The 24,962-nt window shown below is 39.5% G+C and overlaps 1 protein-coding gene across 1 annotated transcript in view; it reads right to left on the bottom strand.

Moving 5' to 3' along the window:
- Nucleotides 1-8,172: 8,172 nt before the first annotated feature.
- HOMER1 (homer scaffold protein 1) overlaps nucleotides 8,173-24,962 on the bottom strand; it is a 92,961-nt gene continuing 76,171 nt past the window's right edge. The window contains exons 7-9 of the mRNA XM_064438666.1: nucleotides 18,505-18,615; nucleotides 16,748-16,828; nucleotides 8,173-11,320 (exon numbers count right to left, since the gene is read on the bottom strand). Coding sequence (XP_064294736.1) covers nucleotides 11,132-11,320; nucleotides 16,748-16,828; nucleotides 18,505-18,615 — 381 coding nt within the window. The 3' untranslated portion in view covers nucleotides 8,173-11,131. The remainder of the gene's footprint in view (nucleotides 11,321-16,747; nucleotides 16,829-18,504; nucleotides 18,616-24,962) is intronic.

Below are 24,962 nucleotides of genomic sequence, written 5' to 3'. Positions count from 1 at the left end.
GAAGTACCTTTATGAGTGTTTTGAAGAGTTTAACTTTTTTGCCAAAATATATTTATGCCAAAATATACGACCAATAATGTCCCAGAGTAGAGTTGTCAGCTGTTTGGGTTTTGGGTTGATTTTCCGCCCCCATAGCCATTCTGTATTATTATTTATCTAGACATAAGTACTACAAAAATATCTGTGGTCTGCAGAGATATGTTTGTATTGTGTATCTTTTTCCTTTCCAGCTCAGGTTTTCTAGCATTGTTTTTCACTTCTCATGATGATGGCATATGCCATTAATTTTGGGTTGTGGCAGAACATGTAGAACAAGAAGGAAATGTGTTTTGAAATAAGCAAGTTCTGTGATCGTCACTGACTTCTCTTACAAAAGAAGAGGGTTGTATTTGTAGCTGAGGTCTGCTCCTAATGCTTCTTTCACTGTGCCCACAGCAGTGTGCCTGACCCTGGTGTGGGTGCCTTCACACATCCTGCTCTGCAGGACAAACTTCTATTTAAGAGTATTTGCTACCATCAGCTGGTGTCTACTTTAGCACTGGATTCAGAAGATAAGTAGCTGCTTTTTTATGAATCTTATGGGTATTCCTACTGGTTGGAAGTATATTTAATGCATGCATCAGAATTGCAAATTAGTGAATATATCTGTAGGCACACTTGGAAGGCAGTGGTATGCTACTTGGAATAAGGCCTAAATGTTTATACAACACATAGGAGATGGGTAGAACCACCGTTTATTTTTTTCATGTTCGTTACATGTCAGATGTAAAGGAAAGGTACATAGTAAATAAATATTCACTGGGCCACAGTCCTCAAACTTGTAGAAATAAAACACCACCCACCTCTTTCTCACAGAAACCATAGGTATATGTAGAGGTTTTTTTCTGTCACACCACTTAATCCTCAGCAGAGGGGCTGAGGAGAAGGGAGAGAAGTAAAAATGGAAAGTGAGTTTGTCAGATCTGTTTCCAAAACCTACGAACTGTTCCTTTTCTCAGCAGTTCTTACTGCTGCTCCCCATCGTAAGGAGAAGCCCATTTTACAAGCTTTATTGTTCCTGCTCTAGGAGGGAGCTTACATGAATCCTGGACTTCTGCTCTGGATTACAGTGATTCAGTATCTCTGAATCGCCAAACCACCAGCACATCACCGCCACCAGATCTTGAGCTTTATATTTATGTCACAGATCGCATGTCTAACTCTGGTCCTATAGAGTGCTGCCACTGTGCTTTTTACCTTTTAGGAGGGAGGGGTGTAATTAACCTAACAATAAAATAGGCCTCTGTAAACTTCAGCTGTAACATGTTGACCATTTAACTGCTATGAACATCACCTTGCTGACACAAACTGCACTACAGCAGAAAATGATTCCACAGGTTTTACCAGGAAGCTATAACAGCATCGTCACAAAACCTGCCTTGTTCATGAAGTTCTCCAAGTTTCTGGCCAACTCTCCATCCTGCAGAACTGCAGACCTGACTTGTTCCCACAGATACGCCTTTCCTGCCCTTCCCCTTTGCACTGAGACGCTCCATCTCCCTTCCTCTAAACTCTGTGCAGATCCTCACTGCTGTCATGCTATGCCTGACATGGTCAGACTTCCATCAGCTCAGAGACTTCCCTCTCCCCTGAAACCTTGCCTCAACAAGAAGGGCTGGTGGATAAAAACAGGCAGAGATTCTTAGCTGTGCTGTTACATCTGCTGCCTGTCTGCATTAGTGCTGGGGTTCACTCATTAACCAACCAAAACGCCAGGTGAAAAAACCCAACCCAAACCAAAAATTATATTCAGTAGCACTCCCTTTATCTGCTGCCTTATCCCTTTGTTCCTACTGTATCTATGCACTGTGTTTGGGATGTTTGCTGGAGATGCTTGTGCCACAGACAAATCACCTGCATTACCTTTCTACTCTTTCGCCTCACCATGGAAGGCAGCAGACTCAACTTCTCTGAGACATCTCACTATGCCCCATATTGCTTATATAAGGCCAAGCACATTCATGGTCATTCAAACAAAATTCACTGTTTACTTGATTCTGTTATCGGAAACAAATGCTCTAATTTGCATCACACGTCCTCTGTATATTACTGTTTAAAAGTCAGAGGGATAAGAAAAATGGAAGACTCATGCAATTCATAAAACAACTATATTAACTGTACGTTTTCTTCCTTGGTATTTTATTTTACTCCCATTAAAATTTAGTAGGAATGTAACTGAGCTCTTAGCATACAAAATCATCAATGCATGCTCAAACTGCCATGCATGGTAACTGCACAATTTAAACAACACAACAACTGGTTTATGAATCAACTTCATATGAAGCATCATATAGTGAGGGCCCCTCCGCTCTAAGTAAAATGACTTTTGGACTAGACAGGGTCCTGCAAAAGCAATATGACAAAGAAGCCATTACACATTGCTCTTGGTTTCTAATGATGTGTTAAAAAAGATAAAGTCTTAAATTCGCATTAAAAATAATATTAAAAAAAAAAAAACACACCACACATCCTATCCTTTTGTTGGTGGAGCACATATACCTTTGTCACTCCGTAATAGTTTTCTGAAGGTTTCTACTGATGGAAGATCACAACCTCTCCAAGTGATCCATTGCAGTGCCTACCGGTTGAAGGCTTCTCTGAGTAGTTAAATAAGCTGAAACATAAGGTCATTACTTGTGCCCACTGCCACTGAACGAACAAATTGCTTCCACACACTCTGCAACAGCATTTTGTGTGTCCCATCAGCCCCGCCCCCCCCCCCCCCCCCCCCCCCGCTTTGTCACCCAGCTTTACATTAAACCATGCTCGGTGGGCCAGTCTGGCACAGGCCACACTGTGCTGTGCTGTGCTACTGGAGCAGCCTTTGTGAGGTCTGGCCATTCATGGCCATCATTTAATCTATTCTGGGAAAAGATGTGAGGAGTGCAGGATTTGTCCTCAGTCAAAGGTAGCATTAGTTAACGATGCTTGATTGATAGAGCCAGTCTCTGTTCAAGAGATGACGTTTGTCACTTTTCTTAAAAGGAAAAAAAAAAAAAAAGGTGGCAACTCAGGCTATGTTTTCAGGGAGAACATGAGCCACAGGTTGCCCACCAGGACATGTGTTGCTTAGACTGGTACACAAACTGACATATATTACATCTAAAACACATTTAAATACTCCAAAGCACTTACAGTTCCAAGTCAATACTATGTCCCATTTCACAGAAAAAACCAAAACCTTCAAGTCTTCAGCTTTTAATGACACTTTGCAATAAGAAACTTTAAAAAGTGTCCCAACTAGCACTGGGACTGCACTATCAGCCATCTTGGATAAACCTGGGTTCTGCTCCCAGCCAGCAGCTGCTGAACAGCTCTGAAGTCTTCCTGCTTTTTGAGGTCCAGACACACGAATTTGCTGAAGTCCTTAGTGGATACTCAAGGTGTCAGCGATGCTTCTGAATAAGAAAGCTTTTGATACTGCAGCACCAGCTTGGCTAAAAGTGACTGAATGCAAAATTTAGCTTCTGCTCCATTTGGAGCTCACGGTGGGAAAAGCCTAAGTGTTTCCCAAGAGGACACTATGATGTTTTCTGTTAGCCCATCAACAGGTCATTGCAATAGCAAGTCATGGGATTTCCTTAAAAAAAGGCCAATACGCTGAAATATAGTAAATTACAATTTCTTCACTTCCATCTGTCAAGACCTTCCAGCTGATGAAGGCCTGATCCTTTGACCCACCACTGGCACCAGTTAACTATCTTCCAAGCAGCTACACCTTAGGTTTTATCCAATATAAGACACAGAACTATGCTTATGGGGGGGGGGTTCATGGAGGCCAGCATACAACTGCCTCAAACAGCAGCTCCCTCTTTTGGTGCAGCCTGTTGAAAGAGAGACCTAAGATGTCACAGCGCATTCCATAGCCACCTACTAGCTACTCCCAAGCTGTAAAACCAGCCTCAATGGCTGGTTAATCTGTTTGCTTTTATCCTGTAAGCCTACCCTCCTCTGCCAGGGTTACAGAGGTGATTGCATGTTTGGACATACCAAGAGTCTCTGTTGTGGCTGCTTGCTCAGCCATGGGCCTGACTGCCGCTGCGCTCTGTGAGGCCTTAACTCCTTCTGGATTTTATTTTTAGATATGTCATTGTTACAGCTTCAGTACTGCAATTTGGCCAAAAAGTGTCACAATTCCCTTAAATACCTTTGAACCTACAGCACAGTTTGCTACCTGTCCATCCTGCCAGCCCAGACTGTAAGTCTTGTAGCTAGAATTCCCAACCTGACTTGGGCACATTGCAGCTGCTGCACCGAGATCTGCTCTCTTTGTACCGGTTCTGTCAGGGAAGTTTCCAAATGTTGTTTTAATTCCTTTACAAAAGATCTGTCTCCTATCCCAGCTGATGACAGAAATCCTCTGCCTTGATGGGAATTTTTGCTGCTTCATATATGATCCCTTTGTTTTAGCAAGAAAATGAGCTTAGTTTCTTCTGAAAACAGCCTGCCAGTCCCAACACATTACTGTATCTTTACTTGAGGAGTCAATTGCCTTACAGGAATTTTCTATTTCTGCAATGCAGTCATCATCAATAAAAAGCATACAAACTCCTGACTTCTGAAGATACTTGCATTGCTCACTGTTTTAGCCAGCTTTGATTCAAAATACTTCCTCCTGGCAAGCATTCAGTAATGCTTGTTTAGAACACTCCTGATGCTTCTTCACTGCCTCTTGCCTTGGCTTCTTTGGCTGTCTGACTCCTTTGCAGGGGCTAAGAGATGTCCATGTACCCCTTATCTACAGGTATCTTCTATGTAGGCTTTTTTGTTTGGGTTGCTGGTGTGCCTGCCTGGTGAGCAGTTTGGGACTTTCTCACATCTATTGTAAACATGTGCTTGGCTGCTCCATGTTACACAGAAGAAAAGCATGACGACAAGAAATACAGGATAAAAAGGTTTTGACTTGTAGGTTCAAATGATAACAATAACCTCCCCAAATAAAGCTCTAATAATTTCTTTTCCTTTCGAAGAGGTGGGGAAAAGGTTCCTACGTGAAAGCAGCACATTACTCTGCTTCTTTCAGATCTGCAGAATGACATTTCCCCCCCTCCCCGTTCTCTCACTCTGCAAGCAAATCTCCACATGTTCAGAATGCTCTGGAGCAAAAGGGCTCAGTTCAAACCAGCAGCTTCTGAGCAAAGGACAACAAAATCTCCGGGGTTGCTTCCGAGACAGGCAGCGAGTGCAGCAAGCGCAGCCACGTTTGGGCCAGCTTCCACACAGCCAGCAGGGTGTAGCAGTGCGGCTGAGCAGCAGGGACTCGGTGGAGGATGCTCAGACTAGGTAGTACTACAGTCGCTCAGCTACACATCACTATCCTGGCTGCTCTCACTAAATGAAAGCGGAAGCCAGAGCTGTGCCTTCCACTGCCAGATTTCTGGTTCCCACTGCTGCAGACTCCTGTAAAACAACGCTGCTGGAATTACAAAAATAACACTATATTCAGATGCACAGGAAGTAGATTTAATTTTTAAATTTCCATCCACAGGTAAGGGCCGTAATGTCTCTCTTGCAGGGAGATGCAAGATCATTTTGCTTCCCATTTCTATTGTTTTGTTTAGATGAAATTCCCATCATCATTTAACAAAATACAATCCAGGATGAGATAGTTTCAAAGGTCTTCTTGTTCCCTCTCTGAAAATCCTAAGCTTGCAAGTATCAGCATGACCATATTTAACTCAGAAGGCAAGATCCATACATACAGATTATATTTAAACATACCTTGTCAGTGTCGCTCTTCCTCTCCCCTTAATACCTGGATGCATGTATTGTTTGTGAAGGTCCTGGGCTCTGCCTCCTCCCTGATGGACTGGGAAAAAATTCTTCCTCTTCAGTGATTACCAGAGTCACAGAAATGCAAGTTCTCTTCCAAGAAAAATTCTAGGTTTCTGTTCTCAATCTAGTGGAAGCAAAAGTGGCTGACACACTGCTGGATCCATGCAGTGCGATCAGACTCGGATGAAAGCATATGAGAATCCCCAGAGCAGGGATGGACAAGGTCTGAAACTACTTCAAAGTTAAAAGACAGAAAAACCCCCAAGCCCAGCTCAGAACTTTGTTACACAAACACCACGGGTGATAGGAACTGACTGCAGGAAAAAATAGGGTGTGCCATCAGCCACTACCAATGACTAATAACCACCACAGTTGTGAAGATAAGAGTCCGAAAGGACATGGGGTTTGCAGACTGTTCGCACTTCGGCTGTGTTCACGAAACACACATCTGATGCTGACCCTGAGAAGCCTACAGCAATCAGAGCAGAGTTCTGGCGCAAGCCAAGTGTGCTCACCGTTAGCATGATGTGAACACCTAAGGAAAGCAAGATCCTTTCTAACAAACGTTTTGTCACTGCTGTGCAGTTCGGGTGGTCTGTCCTTTGCTATGCAAACCATTCTTGCCTATTTTACAGCTACTGCTTCCATGTAAGGGAATCTTTTGACAACTCTGGATTCCCCCCCATCCCCTGCCCCAAATATAAAACATCTTTTGATGGTTACTCCTCCTTCCCATGCCTGTATCTGAAAATTACACAAACTGCCAGATGTATGGTTGCAGCTGAGCTTTGCTTGTGCAAGACCTGGCAATGAGGGAGAAAGTGGGTATAAATTACGCTTGTGTTTCTTTGGTCCTAGGATGAGCTGCCAGCAGGGCAGAGGCAGTACTGGCAGCTACAGGTCCCTGAGAGGTTGTGGCAGGCAAGCTACAAGACCCCATACGATGTGAAAACCCACTTCTATCTATAGTATCTAAAGGTATTGCATGTATTGTGATATAAACAGTTGCACCTGCTTTCTGGCTACGTCGCACAGCCAGAACAGTGGACATGAGCTGAACTGACGCCAGGATCTAGCACAAAACTCTATTCAGTGTTCCCAGACATTTAATATAATGGGGAAAATTAATCCTACTTGTCTGAAGTAAGCCGAGGAAAACAAGGAACTAATGCTACTAAGCAAAAATAGAGATTTTTAAAAAATATCTGTTATTCCATGATACATTCTCTGCTTAGCACCATTCAGAGGTAGTGCACATATGCAGCATTACTAAGAAAATGTAAACACGACAATGTGAACATTGCTTTGCAGAGTCAGGTCCATCTCCTGATAAAACCCAGGGTGTAGCTGTGCACTTAACTGTCATGTTCAGTTGGATGGAGTTTCTTGATGGTCCTTTTTTTAATTGTCTGTTGACATCTGGACCTAATCTCTAATCAGACCTATCTTTGGCCTCAAGATCCAAGATTTCTGCAATCAATCAAAGTAAGTGCTTTTAATGACATCCCCAGTTCTGCAGAGAATTAAGGTCTGCAACAGGTTTCCATGCAGCACTTACGAAAAAGGTTTTGATTCTGACTTTTGAATGCAGTGTTCAGAGAGCACTGTTCAGTAGCCACTTCAGTATGGAATACAGGAGAAAACAGAACTAATTGAGGTTTAGCCTCTTATTGAAGGCGAACCTGAAGTTAATCCCTAACTGGTATAGAAAATGAGCAGAAATCAGAAACCTTTCACAACTGACAACTGAAAAGACACATCCCAAAATATTCATCTTTAATTGACGCATTGTTCATTCTTGCAGGGTTTTCTTTAAAGGAATTATCCTGGGAATGCCACCGATATCATTAAATAATACTTATTTGTGTTACATCTGGTTTAGCCCTTTATTTATTTATATTTTACCTGAAAATGTATTTTCTTAGAGACCTTATAACAGCATTTCTGCATTATCAGTTCATTCTGTTCTCCTCTTTCCTGGATATATTAGCCAGGAAAAGGAACTCCCAGTCTGTAACAGACAGATCAGTTCACACGATTTACTTTGTCCACATAGAAAAATGCAATTTCTGGATCATTGAGGCATATGGATTATGAACAAGACACTCCAAAAACTAACTATCTGGACGGGGATATACTTACAAAAATCTTTTATGTCAAAGTCAGGATTTCACAACATAACACACTAATGCAAAATCCAGTAGCACCTGAAAGATTAAGGTAGCTGCTGCTATCACTTGCACATACTCGAAAAAGATTTAAGAAAAAAATAAAGAGTAAAAGTACATTCTCCAGAGAACAGCAAGTGTATTTCAAAATAAAAAACTGGTGGGTTTTTTTTGTTTTTGTTATTGGGTATTTCTGTTAGGTGTTTTGGTAGTTCTTTTTGCCTTTTTTTTTTTCCCCCATGACTGTAGTTGCCATGTAACAAGTTACACACGATGTGACTGATCTCCCCTCCAGTGCAAGTTCATGGTCATGTTTTCAAGCTATAGTACTCAACAATCTTTTCTTATATACATATTCCCACAGTTTCATCAAAGATAGATGCAATGTATAATATGTGTCTCTGGGAAAGTAATGGTGCAAACAGGCAAACTTTTATCTTAAAACAGAAGAGGAGAGGCTACAGTAGGTATAGCCACCTAAGTATGAACTTTAGGTCACAATTTCTCAACACTCACCTACTGTACATAAACATCAAAAATAGTCTTAGCAATAGGCTTTTATTTATATGTGCACGTATGTCCACCTTATCCCATATTTACGTTTGGCAACTACTTGGGAATTCAAAGGTGCAGCACTCAGTAATTGTATTATTTTAAAAAAAAGAAAAGAAATGAAGCATATCTACTCTATGAGAAAAGAAATTCTCAAATATCAATTTCCAATTTTAAATTTAATTTCAATAGGAAAATATTAAAAATGTGCACATCTAAATTTTTCCATGTTCTGTATATACATATGTGTGTGTACGTATACATAGAAATACTCATGTACCACACATATTCACAAAATTTTAGTGGAATTATTCTGTCCACTATTTTCCCACATGTAAATGACATCATATCTTTAAAAATGTCAATAATAATATCATTAAAAATAATATTACATTTATACCATCATCAACTTTCTGTGTTTTTATTCTTTCTTCATCCTTATTATGTCCACTGAGCATTAACAGGCCGGATTCTCCTTGCACTTCCACAGATGTTGTGCCAGCTGAATGTTGCTGACATCACATGATACATCTGGTTTACAGCAGCTCAAGTGACAGGAGAATCAGGCAAAAACATCCCCAGGTAAATTAAAAATTGGTTGTATCTGCTCATCTGGACCTGATGAAGATAACACACACCACCATCTAAAATCTGTTGAATGAAAAACATGTAGTTCACCACAAAGTTTTCAACCAGCATCACGCTGAACCAAGCTCCCCCCACCCCTTCAATAAACAAAATAAGTGAGAAAACACCCTAAAAATATGGAGAAAACTTAAACATTGTGTACATTACATACCATATAATACATGACGGTTTAGCATTTGACCTAAACCATTTTCCTGACTAGTCAGAGGAGACCTGATAAATCACTGGTAAAGAAAAAAAATGGTATCCTAGAAATAAAGCATGTATTTCTAATATAAATTAGAACCTGTGTGTATTATATGGTATATACACACATGAAAACAAACTTATCTTTTCTAGTTTTCAATAGCAGTCTCTAAGTGGAGAAAATTGTGTGGTACAAATTTAATAAGCAGCTAAATTTCAAGTTTAACATTCAAATTAATTTGGGGAGCAAACAAAAGGTCCGTGCATCTTTTGACTCTGAAGTCTGACACTCATTCATACATTTTAAAAATGCCCTCTTCAACATTACAAGCAATTTATGGCAAGAATGTACTTTGATGCAAGACACATGACACTTGGCTTACCTTTCAAAGAGTTTTTTTTTAAATAAATCTATTATATAAAGAAATGTGTGTTTGCCAAAAGTCTGTTAAAATTACATCAAAACAACTTTAAAACCTGCTCACTGAGGATAACTGAACTAAATTTCCTGTTTTTAAACATTTAGTTAACAGTTCAGAATATTGCCTGGTGTAGTTTCAATAAAGATGTGTTATGAAGACCCATAAAAGAGTAAACATGTCTCCATTTCAATTTGCTATGACAACAAAACTTATAGAAACAGCCTTCTTGGCTGGACAAGTTCAGTATACGAGTAATCCCTTGCAATTGCTCTATGCCCTTAATGCAATCTGTAATAAAAGAGTGCTTCCCATAAGCCATTATTCACAAAACCTGAAAGTCATGTGACATTCTGAAAAAGTGTCCTGCAGAACAGGTTAACAGTTAATTGAACATACAAATTTGATATATCCATCAAGGCCAGAAAACAAACGACTGGCTATTCCTTGTTATCTGTGCCTGTCAAATTTTACATTTAAAGTTCTCAGGGTGTTTTTGGCTTTTTTTTTTTTTTTCCTTTTTCCTGGGGGACTCACCTTCCATCATTGGTTGGCTTCAAAATATAATTAAGTGGAAGATAGTATCTCACTGTAATTACAAGGAATCCATATGAAAAAGTAAACCTTACATTGGACAATATTGTAGAACACCAGAGTAAGCTCCATAAAGAAATACGTTATCTTCCAGTGTGTGTATATATATATATATATTAAAAAAAAAAACCTAAACCAAAAAACAACCAACCAACCAACCCAAAAAAAACCCCCAAAGGAAGAACTTTATACAAGCAGGTATAGTAACTTTGTTTCAATTAAAGATGCAACTCTCTCTCACTCCTGGCAAGAATAAATTGGTAATGGCACTGCTTCTCCACAGTGCAAAGTATCCTGAGAAATTATTAAGAACAACAAAATACAGGGCTGTCATCACTAAGCTCTTGCACAAAACACAGCAATTAAATATCTTAAATAAATAAAACAGCAGATAACCTATATTGTGTTTATCACAAAACGGGGATGTGACCTGGGACACTGCTAATTCTTCCATCGCTGATAATTAGAAAAGGATTGCATTCAATTACTGTTAATATCTTTCAAGTTATCTATGGCCAATAATGTACAAGGAGGTAATTTGTAATTCAAGTTTTTTTGTTTGTTATTTTTCTCTTCAACTAGCGACAAGTTGAGTTCTAAATTTTACATTGAAATAAGACTCAAATTTAAAAGAAGCCCTCTCAGAGGAGCGTTTTCTAATTTTGTGCAACTTTGATGCAGAGCCCAACACAGTCCTACGAAGAGAGACAGTGCATCTTTAAGCTGATTGGCACTGAAATCCCATTTTCTTTAGCTGCATTCTATTAGCTTGGCCAAGTTATCTCGTAACTCTGTTAGTTCAAATATTTTTCCATCAAGAATTTCTAAAAGTGTCTTCAAGTTATTGCGAAAAGCTTCTTGCTCATTCTGACTTTTCTCCAGACGTTGCTCTAGATCAGACAGCTGGCCTTCCAGGTCTTTGTTTCGAATTTCTACTTCCTTCAGAGAAAATACATAACATGTTAATGTGTCGTCTGCAAACAGAAAGCAGTCTAACCTACTGCTTGTATTCGTGTGCTATTTTTGTCAACTGGTTTTCAAAACGATTTGTTACCCTTTACAGTTTCCACCAAGCCCAAACTAGAACCCAAGTTTTTGTTATGATTGTGCGTGTACTTCCTCCATTTTTTCAGTAATTCATCTGAAGGACAGAAACTTTTGGAGAAGGATAAAATTTAGTCAATGAACAATGGATGTAATATACTTATTCAGGTAAGTTATTGCTTCTATCATTCAGAAATGTGCCGCCCACTGAAAACAGCTTCTCAAAGGTTTACTTAAGTTCAAGTATTCCCTGATTTAGACTACATGAATTGCTCAAGGGCGTAGTCCCCATTCCATGGTCTCATACAGAAACTCATACAGAAATTGCTTTACGGATGGAGGAGTACTACCTTACTCCTGTCCTACATTATAGGCCTTTTCACCCTGAAAACTGAACTAACAAGAACTAGCAGAATTGAACTAGCAGAATTGAACTAGCAGAACTTGAACTAGCAGAATCAAACAAGCAGAAACATGGACTAGCAAGACCGATGTTAAGGTGACATTTATTGTAACAGATTTAAACCAGCAAGTCCAAGTTGAATGTGTTGTCTCGCTGCACCGTGCCCCAAAGCACCCACGTGCAAAGCCCCACAAGCACAGCTGTGGGGTAGCGCGCGAGCCACCAGTGCCACATGGACACTATGTTCCTATGCAGTGGGTGGAAAGACGAAGCAGCAGCATGTTACACACAGCTGAGGGGATCTGACCCCGAGCAAGCTCCACTGTCATTCATGAGGAAGACAAGCCTCCCAGGTGCCAGCCTGCTGGGACCCCTCACAGCTCTGTCTTGCACCTGACAGGGGAGGGAGGTCATGGCTGCTCTGCTGTGTGCAACCTGGGTGCTGTCTCTTCTATCAAATTATGAATGTAGCAATCACATGGGTCTGGAATAGTATATTATTATTTGTCCCATTCATTACACATCTTGTAAATTCATGCTAAATTTCCTGATTTCGGTTATGAAAACCACTTTCAAAGGCAGCACAGGGACAGCATACTTAGCACACCCTACACCCCGTGCAGCCATTCTCTGGGAAAGCGCATAGTGAATTTGCATTCACATACACTAGCATTTTTTCAACGCTGCTTCCCTTTACAGCAGCTTTGTGTCACAAAGCTTTAATGGGCCTGCTCTGAGTTTTTACAACTAGTTTCACATAGCCATAGGGAGGGAGATTTGGCAGCAGTCACTGCTCCCAGCACGAGGAACTCCTCTTTTTGCCCTCCCACTCTCCCACTGTTTTTGTTACAACTCTTCTGTCTCCCTCAAAGCTACCAAATATATACATGTTTACATTGGAGAGATCTCAGCGAACTGTAAGAAACAACCTGACCCATACAGAATATGTATTTGGGCGGTCGAAGCATAACAGGTACAAATGGCACCCTTGTGTCAAAGTCCATGACCCAAGACACATTTCCACCTGTGAGGGGTCTGATGGCAGTGTCAGTCGGCTGCTGCATTGCTGGCTGGAGGAGGGATGGGGTGATGCAGCCAGTGCTCAGTTTCGGCTCCAGGCCTCTGCAGCAGCGGAGAGCTCTGGGACGCCCAGCAGTGGTATAGGTGGAGAAGGCAGAGCCTTGGGAACCTGATCTCCTCAAAATTGTGGCTGCTTGTGCAGCCAAGGGTTACATCCAAGCTGAACTGGAATACCTCCCTTATTTCTTGTTTGTAAATGAGCAAGTTAAAAATAACAGAGTTTTGGTCACTGGTCTTGAACAGCACAGCTGAGAGCAGGAATTACCCCTAGCTGCCAGGATCAAGAGAAGAATTAGTTCAATCGGTTTAACACCAAACAATATAGTTGCCAAAGCACTGAAGGAAGGTAAATGAAGAGTGTTTGTAGAAACAATATAAACTAAAATACATACATGCTTATGTAGTGATTAGCTACCCCACCACTCCTATAAACAAACAAGCTAACTGATTATAACCCAGCAATACCCTCTGAGGGCTCTCCTTCATTGAGGCTACTCCTGACCTCCAAACTGAGCACTGACAAGTACTACCTGGTGTAGTGCCTGCACCGGTTCAAGACCATCTGAGGCCCAGTTACTGCAGTACAGGACAAAAAAGGAAACTTCAAGGTCCTCTCAGCTCTGCAGGAATGACACAGTCCCTTCTCTAGCTCACACAAAACCACCTGCTGTTTTCCCATGTTTGCTCACATCAGGATTCTCCTGTCACTGCTGCTCTTCTACTCACCAAATGCATGTGCTTTAGGAAGTCTCCTTGCCACTGCTCTTACTCCAGAGATGATTCATTTCTATCAGCAGGCAAGCCAGTGTACCATGTTGGTACAAATCCATGGATACATACCTGGTTTTATTTTGAGATATCTGGGCCTGAAGAGCATCCCACTGGCCTGTATCTAGCACTGAAGATCATCTTTCAGCCCCTCCCCAGACACTCTTAAACCGAGGAACTGTGAACTGTTAGGGTGGGAACACCCAGGTAGAACCGAAAGCTTTACATTAGATGTAGGAAATTCAATCCACCTTCAGCAAAAGGCTAACTCTCTGCTGCTAGTCCTTGCCCTGTGCCTCTTCAAATCAAAAGAGCTCCCTTCTTTTGTTTACATTTCCAGTTTGCATATTTTCTTTATATTCCATTGACATCTCTTTCCTAATCCATATACATTTAGTTTCCCAAACATTTTCTCAAGTACACTTTCTCTCACATTTCCTCCTTTTATATTTTCCCTAATTTAGGCTTAACATATTTAATAACATATGGGAAGTAGAACTAACTGAAATATGCCAGGAGCTGTCACTTTTAACTTCTGGAAAAGGCTGCTTCTCCAATTTTACATTTGATACTTACACATATTTACCCTAGAGTAGTATTGATGTTTTTTGCAATAGTATTGCATTACAAGTTCATGATCAGCTTATGTGCAGTTTCCTATTACAAATCAGTCTACCTCAAAACTGTTGAGTCTTGATTGGAAGAAGTGGAGAGGTGTCCACATAATGTAATCTGTTCTCCTAATTGTGTAATTTCACTTTATTTGCAGTTAATCTAATCTAACAATAAACTGACTCTTCCAATACATTCAGGCCCCTTGCAAGCTGTATTTTACACTGTCTTTTCAAGTACTTCTTACAGGAAATCCAGTCATTTCTCATACCTTGTTTCTTTTAGGAAATAAATAAATTATTAACAAGTTATGTTTGTTGTTTGCACTGTAATAATCTTCTGTGGAATTCAGTGCAAGGACCTGAATAAAATATTCAAACCATGAACAACAGCTATATTTAGGAATCAGTCACAGTAATAAAGATATCCTGACTTACTGTGAGAGTCACACTGATCATGACTCATTGATATGTCTTCTCTACACTGCTAATGAAATTGTTAAGTAACAAGGGCCTGAATACTTACCCTTCACAGTGATAACATATTGCTCTTCACTGGAATTTGCCAATAACGGATTTCTAATTTATTCCCTGATAGGAGTGTGCAGAAATGCAATACACCTTGAACGAGTAATTTCTTTGTATGGCAATTTTCATACAGGCTATATTCCAAAATATTTTAGAGTTACATAATCCATTTGCAAGCCCAAGAGGGAAAAATAAAGTGGAAGAAACAAAGAATGAGACAAATAAATAGATACGGACCAAGGAGACAATCACCCTGAAAACAGGTGATAAGTTAACTGAGTGAATGGATGTGAGGCAGTTAGTCTGGAGCTACAGAAGAAAACACCATTTCACTGGTGTCAAAGATGTAGGGTGAAGTGGCTCAGGGAAGGCCAGTACAATCAAAGCAGGATGATTATAGCAAAGCAAAGACTCAAGATCTTTTAGATGGCTGTGTCAGATCAGTAATAAGCTTTAAGCTTAAGAAAGGCAACTTTTAACTCAGATCCTAAGCGAGCTTTAAACTTACTTGAATAGAACCATATAGAACTATTTTCAGAAACTGACTGCCTACAACATGACGTATGGACATATATACACACAATATATCCATTTGGTTACTACAGATATAAATATACCAAAAGGAATCTACTGACATTACAAATTTTAATAAAAACTTAGCATTTTCTAATCTTTCATCTCTTACTAGACTCTCATAGTACTGTTTGCCCAGGGTAGCTAATTCCTGGCTGACTATTACTTTTCATACGATCTTACACTGAAATTATTGCATATGCTACTGCCAGAACAATTTCCAACTTCTATTATAATCTCCCTTTTGAGTCTCTCAGATAAACGCCTTTTCGGCTGGAAACTCCCATTTTCAGCGTAAAGCAGCAAGAATTTTTTGAACAGTGGAAGAGCTAAGCTCAGGTGTATCCAAAACAATCTTTAAAGACAGTTTAAAGTAATAGCACACTTTTCCCAAATAATTTGACTTAAGAATGGGGAAAAATTAATAAACTCATCTTGTTCTTATGTGGTTCATTCTGCACGTTAAAATGAGGTTCAAGGAAGTTCCAATTCATGTAATGCATTTCAAAGAATACCTTCTTAATGATTTTTAAGCTGTGGCTTACCTGATGGGGCTTGCTTTCAGCATGATTTAGGTCAAGCCACAGAACAGTGAGGGTCACCTTTCAGCACTTTGGATTTGGCGCTATTTAATGCTTGAGTTTCCAGTCCTATCAAAACTCTTAAGTCTGAATTCAGACCTTAACCCACCTAAGCTTTGGGTCACCCTCACTCTGAAGACGGGTTTGATAAGGGAGGTGGGTATGCGTTGGCTGGTCAGCCCAGTGACAGACAGACAGGAGCTCATATGTAGCAAGGGAGGGTATACTGAGGGTACACTGATTCCAGTAGGCTGAGGTATCTGGCTTTACACACAGTAAAGAAACAACCAAGAAAAAAACTATAAAACCACAATGATTCTAAATAATTCCAAGAAAATGTCAAAGTGTGTTTTTAAAGTCTATACTACACAAAAACACTTTAACCTTTACTTTCTCAGGGCATGTTTGAAATTGAATACAAACCTGATGATGCAGACTGACAATCTCAGTGGCGTACAAGACATATGGGAAGACACAGCAGTGAAAATGAGACCACAACTGTGCAGGGCATGTACTGATGAAGGACATCTGCTAGCCTGAGAGTACTCTGGACTTGTAAATGAAATTTGGGTCTGTTCCCTCAGGTAAAAATAGCAACTTATAAGAGGTGGAAATTTTTATTTAAATTCCTAAGGATCGTCCCAACCCTCCACTTTGCAGTCTAACATGTATTGATCTGGCACCTTCAGTGAATATAGCGCAAGTTGCTGATGTGAACTGCTCACTTGACGATCGTTTTTCCCTTGTCCCTAAATTAAGATGATGCACTATAGCTTACCTGTAGCTTCTGGGTCAGAGAATCCCTCTGTGCCTGGAGCTCTCTGGCATTGTCAATTTCTTGTTTCAATCCTTCTATTTCCTACGGGAGAAGAAACAACCTTGCTAGCAACACATTACCTGGCTTGGCCTCAGTGCAGGTAAGCAGGCTACTGCTTCTTCTCCTGAGCAAGCCATTCCAATGATACCAAAACTGGCAGTTGGCTGCTGCCAATCACTGCACATGAAATTTAAGCCCTGCTCTCAATACTATGAATCACAGTTCTAAACCAGCAATTCCATTCTGAACAAACAACAATACAGATAAACATTTTCTTTTATAAAAGTCTAAGTTTTATTCTCCCACACAAAGGATCTGAAATAATTTTTTCCTGGAAAATTAAGGGTCCTTGTAATTAGAGAAAAAAATTATACTTTAAATTCTATTAAAATCTATCATTCTCCCTTTTTTCAAGAGAAAAATCAAATTTTCGTCTGTGAGTGGCTTATTATGTGTCACTAGCAGCAGGGCTGAGCATCAAAAAATTGTCTGACTTGACCATTGATTTCTCTAAAAAGGCAGTCTAAACGAAATGGTATCTCTAATTTAGCAAGAAGAAAGTAATAAGGTATAAAAATAATAAATACACGTAAAATAAAGAACAGAAGAGAAACCTTTTCTCAGCTTACTTTCAGGAGACAAGAAAAGAAACAGTTAATGGAACTAAAAGGTGTCAAACTTAAAACTATTAAGTACTTGTCCCCAGAACCACATACTCACCTCCCAGAACTCCTTTCAGAAAAATCTCTTTGCAGCCAAAACTCAGCATAATTCAAAAGTGAATGGGCACCAAAACGGGAAACATTACCAACATGAGACTAATCTCTTAAGCATGAGGGAGTTTGGAAAAGGTTTTGTTCCATTTTGGGATGATATTCTGTAACTACTGTGCCTCTTCTGCACCCTCCTGGGAAACACCTAACAACTGCCCTGCTGGAGGCAAGACCCTGCAGGACACACTGCCCCTATGAACACGTACACCAGTGCCCACTACGTCTGCCACAGAAGGCTCAAGGGCTCTGCTCTTACATGGGGCAAATAATCATTCATACACGGCTCCTTCCACCTTTTTTTTTCCCATCCATAAAGAAGCGATCCTCAATCATTCTGTGGCACAAACCTGCTTTCCTCTAGGACTCGTGCCAGTGCAAGCATTACTGCCGTTCCTGTTATTTTCTTGCTGCTGGTCCAGGCCGAGGCAGGTGGCACAATAAATACATCAAGTTTCAGGATGGGGGCTTAGCATGCATTTAAGGAAAGGCTGATCTTAGGGATCATAAAAGCCAGCTATATTAACATAGCCTAAAAAAAAGATTGACCTGAAAAATGCATTGATCTAGTATTTGTTTCAAACCCTACTCCCTAGAAAAAGGAAAGTGTGCTTATGAAAACTTCCCTTCTTAGTGAATTTGGACTGCATCAGTGTGATGACTGCTCTGTGGAAACCACGTATGAGTTACTTTTGCAAACAGAGATGCTTGGTAAAAGCAAACAGGAAAACATGATACCTTTTTTTGTTGTTCAGATACCCAGCTCTATATTGGACTGTTGTAATTGTATACACAGGAAAATATTAATAATTTCAAAGAAGCTGAAAAAATTTTACTTCATAACATCTATATGAAATAATACAGTATTTACCAGCCATCAGACGCTTAATATTAAAAGCCTTTAGAAATGACATAACAGAAGAGCCAAGAATAAATCTTAGCAAATACCTCTTCTTTTTTCTTCAGTGTAGACTCTAACTCCTGTATTGTCTGGTTTAATTCTGTTTTATGTGTGTGGACTGCATTGGCTTGACTGCTCACACACTCTAGCTCAGTCACCTGTTGAAATAAGTAGAAGCAACATATACAGAATTAATTTCAACAAATTCAAGGTACTATTACTTCTTTGCAGCAATAGCTGCATTGGAAAAGTAGTCTTAGTTCTGGGTAACTCATGTTGATTAAAATGGTGAAGGTGTTCTTACGAAGCTAGCATAAAATTCCTTAACATATTGTTAAATTTAATTTAATTAAACAGTAAAATGGTTGCTATGCCTTCTTGAAAACAATAAATTTAATATGTTGCAGGCTGAAAAGAATATTAATTAAAATTTACACTAAATAATTATTGTAAACTTTATGAAAGAAGCTGACTTACCATTTCAGAAACAGTAATGGCTAGACAATTAAACACAGAGCTGTCTAGCTAACCTCTCCATCTGACACTTTTTAATGCTGTACCATCTTAATCAACTAAGCCACAATGCTCACCCACTTCCTAGCAAGCCAATTAACATTTCACAGTCTCAATTTCTAACTCAGCATCAACAGTGTAATAGCAGATACTCAGCCACCAATGTACAGTTGCCAGCTTCTTACTTCCTCTTGTTTCAGATCTCATCTCTCAGTCACAAAGCCAACAGCTAATGGCATGATTTGGATTTGCACAGTACCTCTTTATTAGCAGACAGCAAACACTCTCCACCTGCCCTTGGATAAGTTAAGATACCTGGCAGTAGTATGGCCTTTTTATTTTATTCTTTAATCAAAGTGATGTTAATATCCTGCCATTCACAGGTAAACAGTTGTCAAAAAAATAGCTTCTGCACCAAATAAATAAAATCCATACAACTAGAGTCTATGCAGAAAAGTTTTTGTTCAGGTACATCTCAAATTACAGATCAAAATATTAAAGAACACTCACACTGCATGTCTGCGTGGATGTGTGCACTAAAATATTTTTGTTTAATAACAAACTGTTAAAATATTAAAAATACTATTTAAAACCAAATAACTCTTTTTTTTTTTTCCAGAAGGTATGAGCCTGTCAATCTTAGTATACAGTCTTCAACAGAGGTGCACCATCTACCTACAGTAACTAACAAATCTGGTCTAAAAACTCCTTTGAACAAAGTGCTACCCAATTCTGCAACAAAAACCTTTCGGTCTCCATTTAAGTTTCCTGGAGAAGTAGCCCTTAGACAGAGGGCAGGCATTCTCCAGGATAATTTTATTTCTTAGATAAAAGAACACCTTGAGGAAACCAGCTTGGTGTCTTCCAGCACCAATGTAGTCTAGCTGGTGAAGTCACTGTGATGTCAGTAATTTCAGACTCTAAACTATTTCTAGGCTTAAAAGGTAGACTACTGAGTGCAGAGAGAAGTCAAAGGAAAGCCAAGATGAAATACAAGAAAATTAATACAAAATCCCTACCAACTTCTCCCTTCAGAGTCACATGGCGTGAACTTCCTCTCTGTAACAGCCATGATGAGCCTAGTTTCTTCTACTGGAAAACTGTGATTAGATGTTTTTGCACATCAGTTTATAAATGGAGAGAACTGAGATCACAGCAAATTCTTGGGAGGGGTATGGGAAATGAGGGATGAGGATACAGCTTGGTGACATAATACCCTACCCCCCACCCCAAAGAACTCTTTTTTTCTGGAATCGTCCCAAAAGAAATATCAATGCTTATGGCAAAAAGTAATAGCAGTTTGCTCAGTTTTATATGCCACGAAGCATTACAAGTGAAGTCTTAGATAATTTTCTTAATTTGCTTCCATTACACAAAAATATATCTATTTAGGTTCCTTGTGACTGCTACCAATTGTGACTATTACAGTATTCACCACTACAATTACACAAACACAAACAAGCAGAATTGGAACACACCAACTGGGATAAAACTATGTCTACACAGTATCTGAACTAACATCCAGATCCAGCAAAAATCACAAAGGCACAGAGTAATTTAGGCTGGAAGGAGACCCTGGTGGTCATCTGGTCGAGGCCAGTTTTGAAGTCACATTGGTTGCTCAGGGTCTTGCCCAGTCAAGAACCCTTTGCTGTCTAGTAGAACTGCCAGAGTTTTATGCAGATTCCTGTATTTCTGACACTGCAGGTTTACGCAGAGCTCTAGCTCATTCCTAAGTTTTGCTAGAACTGTCAAACTCACTTGCCTCACTCACCTTCACCCCTTCTGATGTTTAACTTCTCAAATATTTCCAAGGTTTTCTGCTGAACTGAGTCTTGAATTGGAGGTGGAAGCCTCTGTGAACCCAGGGCTAGGGTTGTTAGGAGAACCCAGGGTCAGGCCCTGTCTTGCCCATTGTGAAAGACTGGAACATTGAATGGCAACCTCCAAGAAGGCCAATCTCTCTTTTAAAGCTGTTGCACACAGCAACACCCACTGGCACTTATTAAGCACTGGCCCAGTGAATACTTATTTACACAAAGTGTAAGAGCCTCAACCGGAGAGACAGAAGAAAACACAGTCCCCAAACCACCTCTGTCCTAGCACCTAGTGCCTTGGAAGCAAGTCTGCAGAGGTGTCTCAACCTGTGACTGAGGAAGCCCTTGGACACTCGCTGTTCTCCACATGGCTTCCTCTGGGCTGGTACACACAGAGGGGATGCATGTGTTGGTGCAAGCTCGGAATCCAAGGAGGCTGGTGGATTGAACTGCAGTGGATGAAATGTTACTGCTCTCAGCTGCGTGTATGGTTGCTGGCTGAAAACACCTTCTGCAACACCCCCGCCAGCTCACGTGAACGTTTCCCAGTATGCTCCGGTCCATACTAACTCAAAACATCTGTTGAAATTGCTTAAGCAAACACAGCTAATTTTGCCTGAGCAGAGCAGGTTGTCCTGTCACAAACCTTCTTGCCAACAGAGGCAACTGCTGTCAGAAGGGCAATTAATTATCAACACTAGAAGGGCTGTGATGTCTTACTTTGGTACAGCTTTTCTCTGGGCAAACATTCATCTCTTACTGCTTATGCAAAAAAAAATAACGCATTGCTCAACTTTGTTTACTGTTTGTTGAAAAATCAGTAAGTTGGAAAAAAAGAACAAATTCAAAAAATTCAAAAAATGCCATTATTTAATTGCAGTCTTAGTTAAATGCTCATTCCTACAGAGATCTGAAAAGATGTCAAATACCTTCATGATGTTATCTTCCTGAACGTACCTATAAAAAAGAAAATCATATTGTGACCCTTTCAAAAATATCTATAGAGTAAGATGGGCTGGAAAATGATGTGATATAAAGAATATGCAGTTGAAAATAGAAATAACAAAAGATAAAGCTCTAGGCAAAAATCTGGACAGCATTTACTTGCTCTATTTCCTTGTTTCAAATTGAATTTATTTTTCTCATGACCAATGGTCCAAAAATCATTAAAAATAACTGTTTGTGCATTATGCACAGAAGGGGGCATAAAATGAAGCTAAAATGCTTTAGTCTGACCCTCCCATGTGCTATTTTCAGGGACATTTCCTCATTCAGTGTTTCATGTTTAAGAGCAAGCTTCAATCAATCATTTGCACAGCAACACTGCGCAATGTACCTATGATTAAGCCTTGTTTCCAGTACAGAATTCAGACTGAAAGAACAGTCTTTGAACAGTAACTGATTAAAGAAGGTCTCTTCTATTATGCTATTGTAAGACTGTACTGACTTGCATATCTGAAAAAAGTCAATACTGTGGCTTCATATTTGAGATTAAAAAAGTATGGTTGTTAGCCTCTGCTTCTTTATTTTGCATTTATCATCCAGGTAAGGATTGCACGTAGGGAAAAAAATTCTGAAAGGGCTTTTTAGTGACTAATGAGCTAACTCCTCTAGTATATGGCTGGTATTATACTTAACTGCACACTTCTGTGAGAAATACGTCAGCTGAAATAAGACAGCAAGGCGACTTGTTCTGTCAGAGCCTAGACCTTCCTTCTCAGCAGAGGCCTTTCTAGAGTTTTCTGGAAATTTTAATCTAGGGTCAAAAGCCTATAAATAGAGGAGGATGCCAGGCAGAAATTTTCATTGCAGCAGACAGCTAGCACATAGTAGGCTGCAGGGAAGACTGGAAGAGTGAGGCTTTGGGCCACATAACACAAGGACTAGCAGCCTTGATATGAGCTTTAGACAGTAAGTAAAGACTTCAGTTAGACAGAGGCAAAGAAGGTGGAATGACAGAAATATTTCAAGTGGTCACCTTCCCCAAGCAATTATTGAATCAGTGCTATGTTTGCTGCAGGTTGATTCATTTTTTTCAAATCACTTTCTTGAGATAAATTTGTACACTTCTGATCTCAAACAACAACAGTTTTTGTTCAGCATCTTAAATTCAGCACCAATAGATCATGAAATTCCTTCTAAACTTCATACAGAAATTACTTCAACTGCTACAGAAATGTAAAGGAAGACAGATTAGAACACATTTTCAGTGTAGCTGTAGCCTGTTTTGTTGACGCTATTAACATGTTGTTTCCTAAAGGTATTTTTATCCCTTCTATTTAGCGTGGAATGCAATATACAAGGCCTACTTGCCCAGGCTATGGTGCAGAACAGGCAGAGTGCTCACATGCAAGACTGAACTTAAGTATTAATTATGTATTTTTAGCTGGTTGAGTTACATCCCTAAAGGGATGATAACTGTGACTGTGACAATATTATTCCATCAATAATTCAAGATGAACCTCCTACAAAGAAAAAAGAGCCCTTCGCTTTCCACAAGAAGAGAAATGATGTTACCTGGGTCAGCAAAACTAGGAATAACTCTATAAAGTTTCGTATGATTTATGCAGAAGAAGCCTCTCAGTTCTTAATGGTGGACAGTAAGATGCAAGACAGCATACAACAAGCCGATCATAAAAATAATTCCAGTATAGCTTTCAAGAATAAAAAACTTTGGAAAGGTTTTTGATGCTAAGAAATGTGAAAATGCAGAAAAAAAGGAGAATTGCTTTTCAAGGTTGTTGCTGAAAGAACAAAACCCACACCATAGTATTATTCATGTACATCACTTCTGACAGCAAATTAATTATTGAGGTTTTCCAAGATTTACCCGTAGATAAAATGATAACCTGGGGGCAGGGGGAGTTTTGTGCATTACCAACAAGATATTACTTTTTCTACACAGAAAACAATTAAAGATTTTGCTGAAAAGGACACATTTTCCTCTGTGGGCACTGATGCCACAAGCCATGGAAGCATCAAAATGTTTTCCATAGTTATTCATTTCTACAGAGATGGAAGAAGAATAATCCGTCATCTGCTTGATTTTTGTGAAGAAAGTAATGAAACTGCAATAGGAATATTTGAAAATATAAGTTGTTTACTAAAGTCAATGCTTTGATCTTTAGCCATGATTATTTGCAACTGATAATGCTAATACGAACTTCAGGGGACATCCCTTTCTCTGCAATCTAATCAGCAGATATTCTTTTCCAGCTATCTGGCCAGCTCATGGAATACATGCAATAGCAAACACAGTACAGATATGTCACCCTTTAATGCTGAGGATTTAAATCCAGTAATTTCCTCATCCTCCAGCGAGTTTTGGAATTACAGGATGTATTTCAGTCTACAAACCTTTGACTACATAAAAATTTTGTGGCATGCCTCCACAAAGTATGCTTTTTGTAACTTGCAGATAAATGGGTCTTAACATTTTTCTTAGGTTTTCTAGAAAGATGAAGATGGGGATAAGAGACCCTTCTCTGAAAACTTTTTTTTTCCTTCCTCAGAGTGGCAGTTGTTTGATTGGTGGTTTGGGTTTTTTTCAAATTATAATCTTGTATATGACACATTCAGTGAAAGTGAATTCCCAGAAAAGAAACCCCTAATGAAATAGTCTTGGGTCCTAAATGCAATTCTACTCTAAAAACAAATCAAAGCAAGGAAAAAGACAGAAAAAACTTGCCTTCAATTCACCACACATTAAAAAAAGACTAATTCATATTTTGATTTCAGGAACACAATCTGATTCACCTGCTCTGTTTGAAGAGAAACTGTCTTTTTAGTAAGCTGTAATTATGAAACAAGGGTTGAACGTTGAAAAAGGCTAGATATGGATTATTTGTATTACGAATCACACACAGAAAGTATGCTAAGAATATGTGCTGGGTTTCAGAAATCCTGTCCTAGGAAATGCTCTGATACTCCAATGTCAAGACTGACAATACATACCATTTCAAAAATAATATGGTACTTATGATAGGTGAAATGGACATTGGAGGAGCAAAAATGTACACCTGAGAAAAAAAAACATATCCCTGAAATAAAATGCTTTTATTTTTCCTTTGGTATCCCCTCATGCCATGCAAAGAAGGTGGTCAGCCTCTGCAATGCTTTCTCAAGGATTTTTGAAATATTACCCTGGATTTCTTTTTATTAGAAACTAGTTCCAC

This window comes from Phalacrocorax carbo, chromosome Z (assembly GCF_963921805.1).
Source record: "Phalacrocorax carbo chromosome Z, bPhaCar2.1, whole genome shotgun sequence".
Taxonomy (NCBI): domain Eukaryota; kingdom Metazoa; phylum Chordata; class Aves; order Suliformes; family Phalacrocoracidae; genus Phalacrocorax; species Phalacrocorax carbo.
The sequence above is the reverse complement of the archived record's forward strand: the minus strand, read 5'-3'. Positions and strand labels throughout refer to the sequence as shown.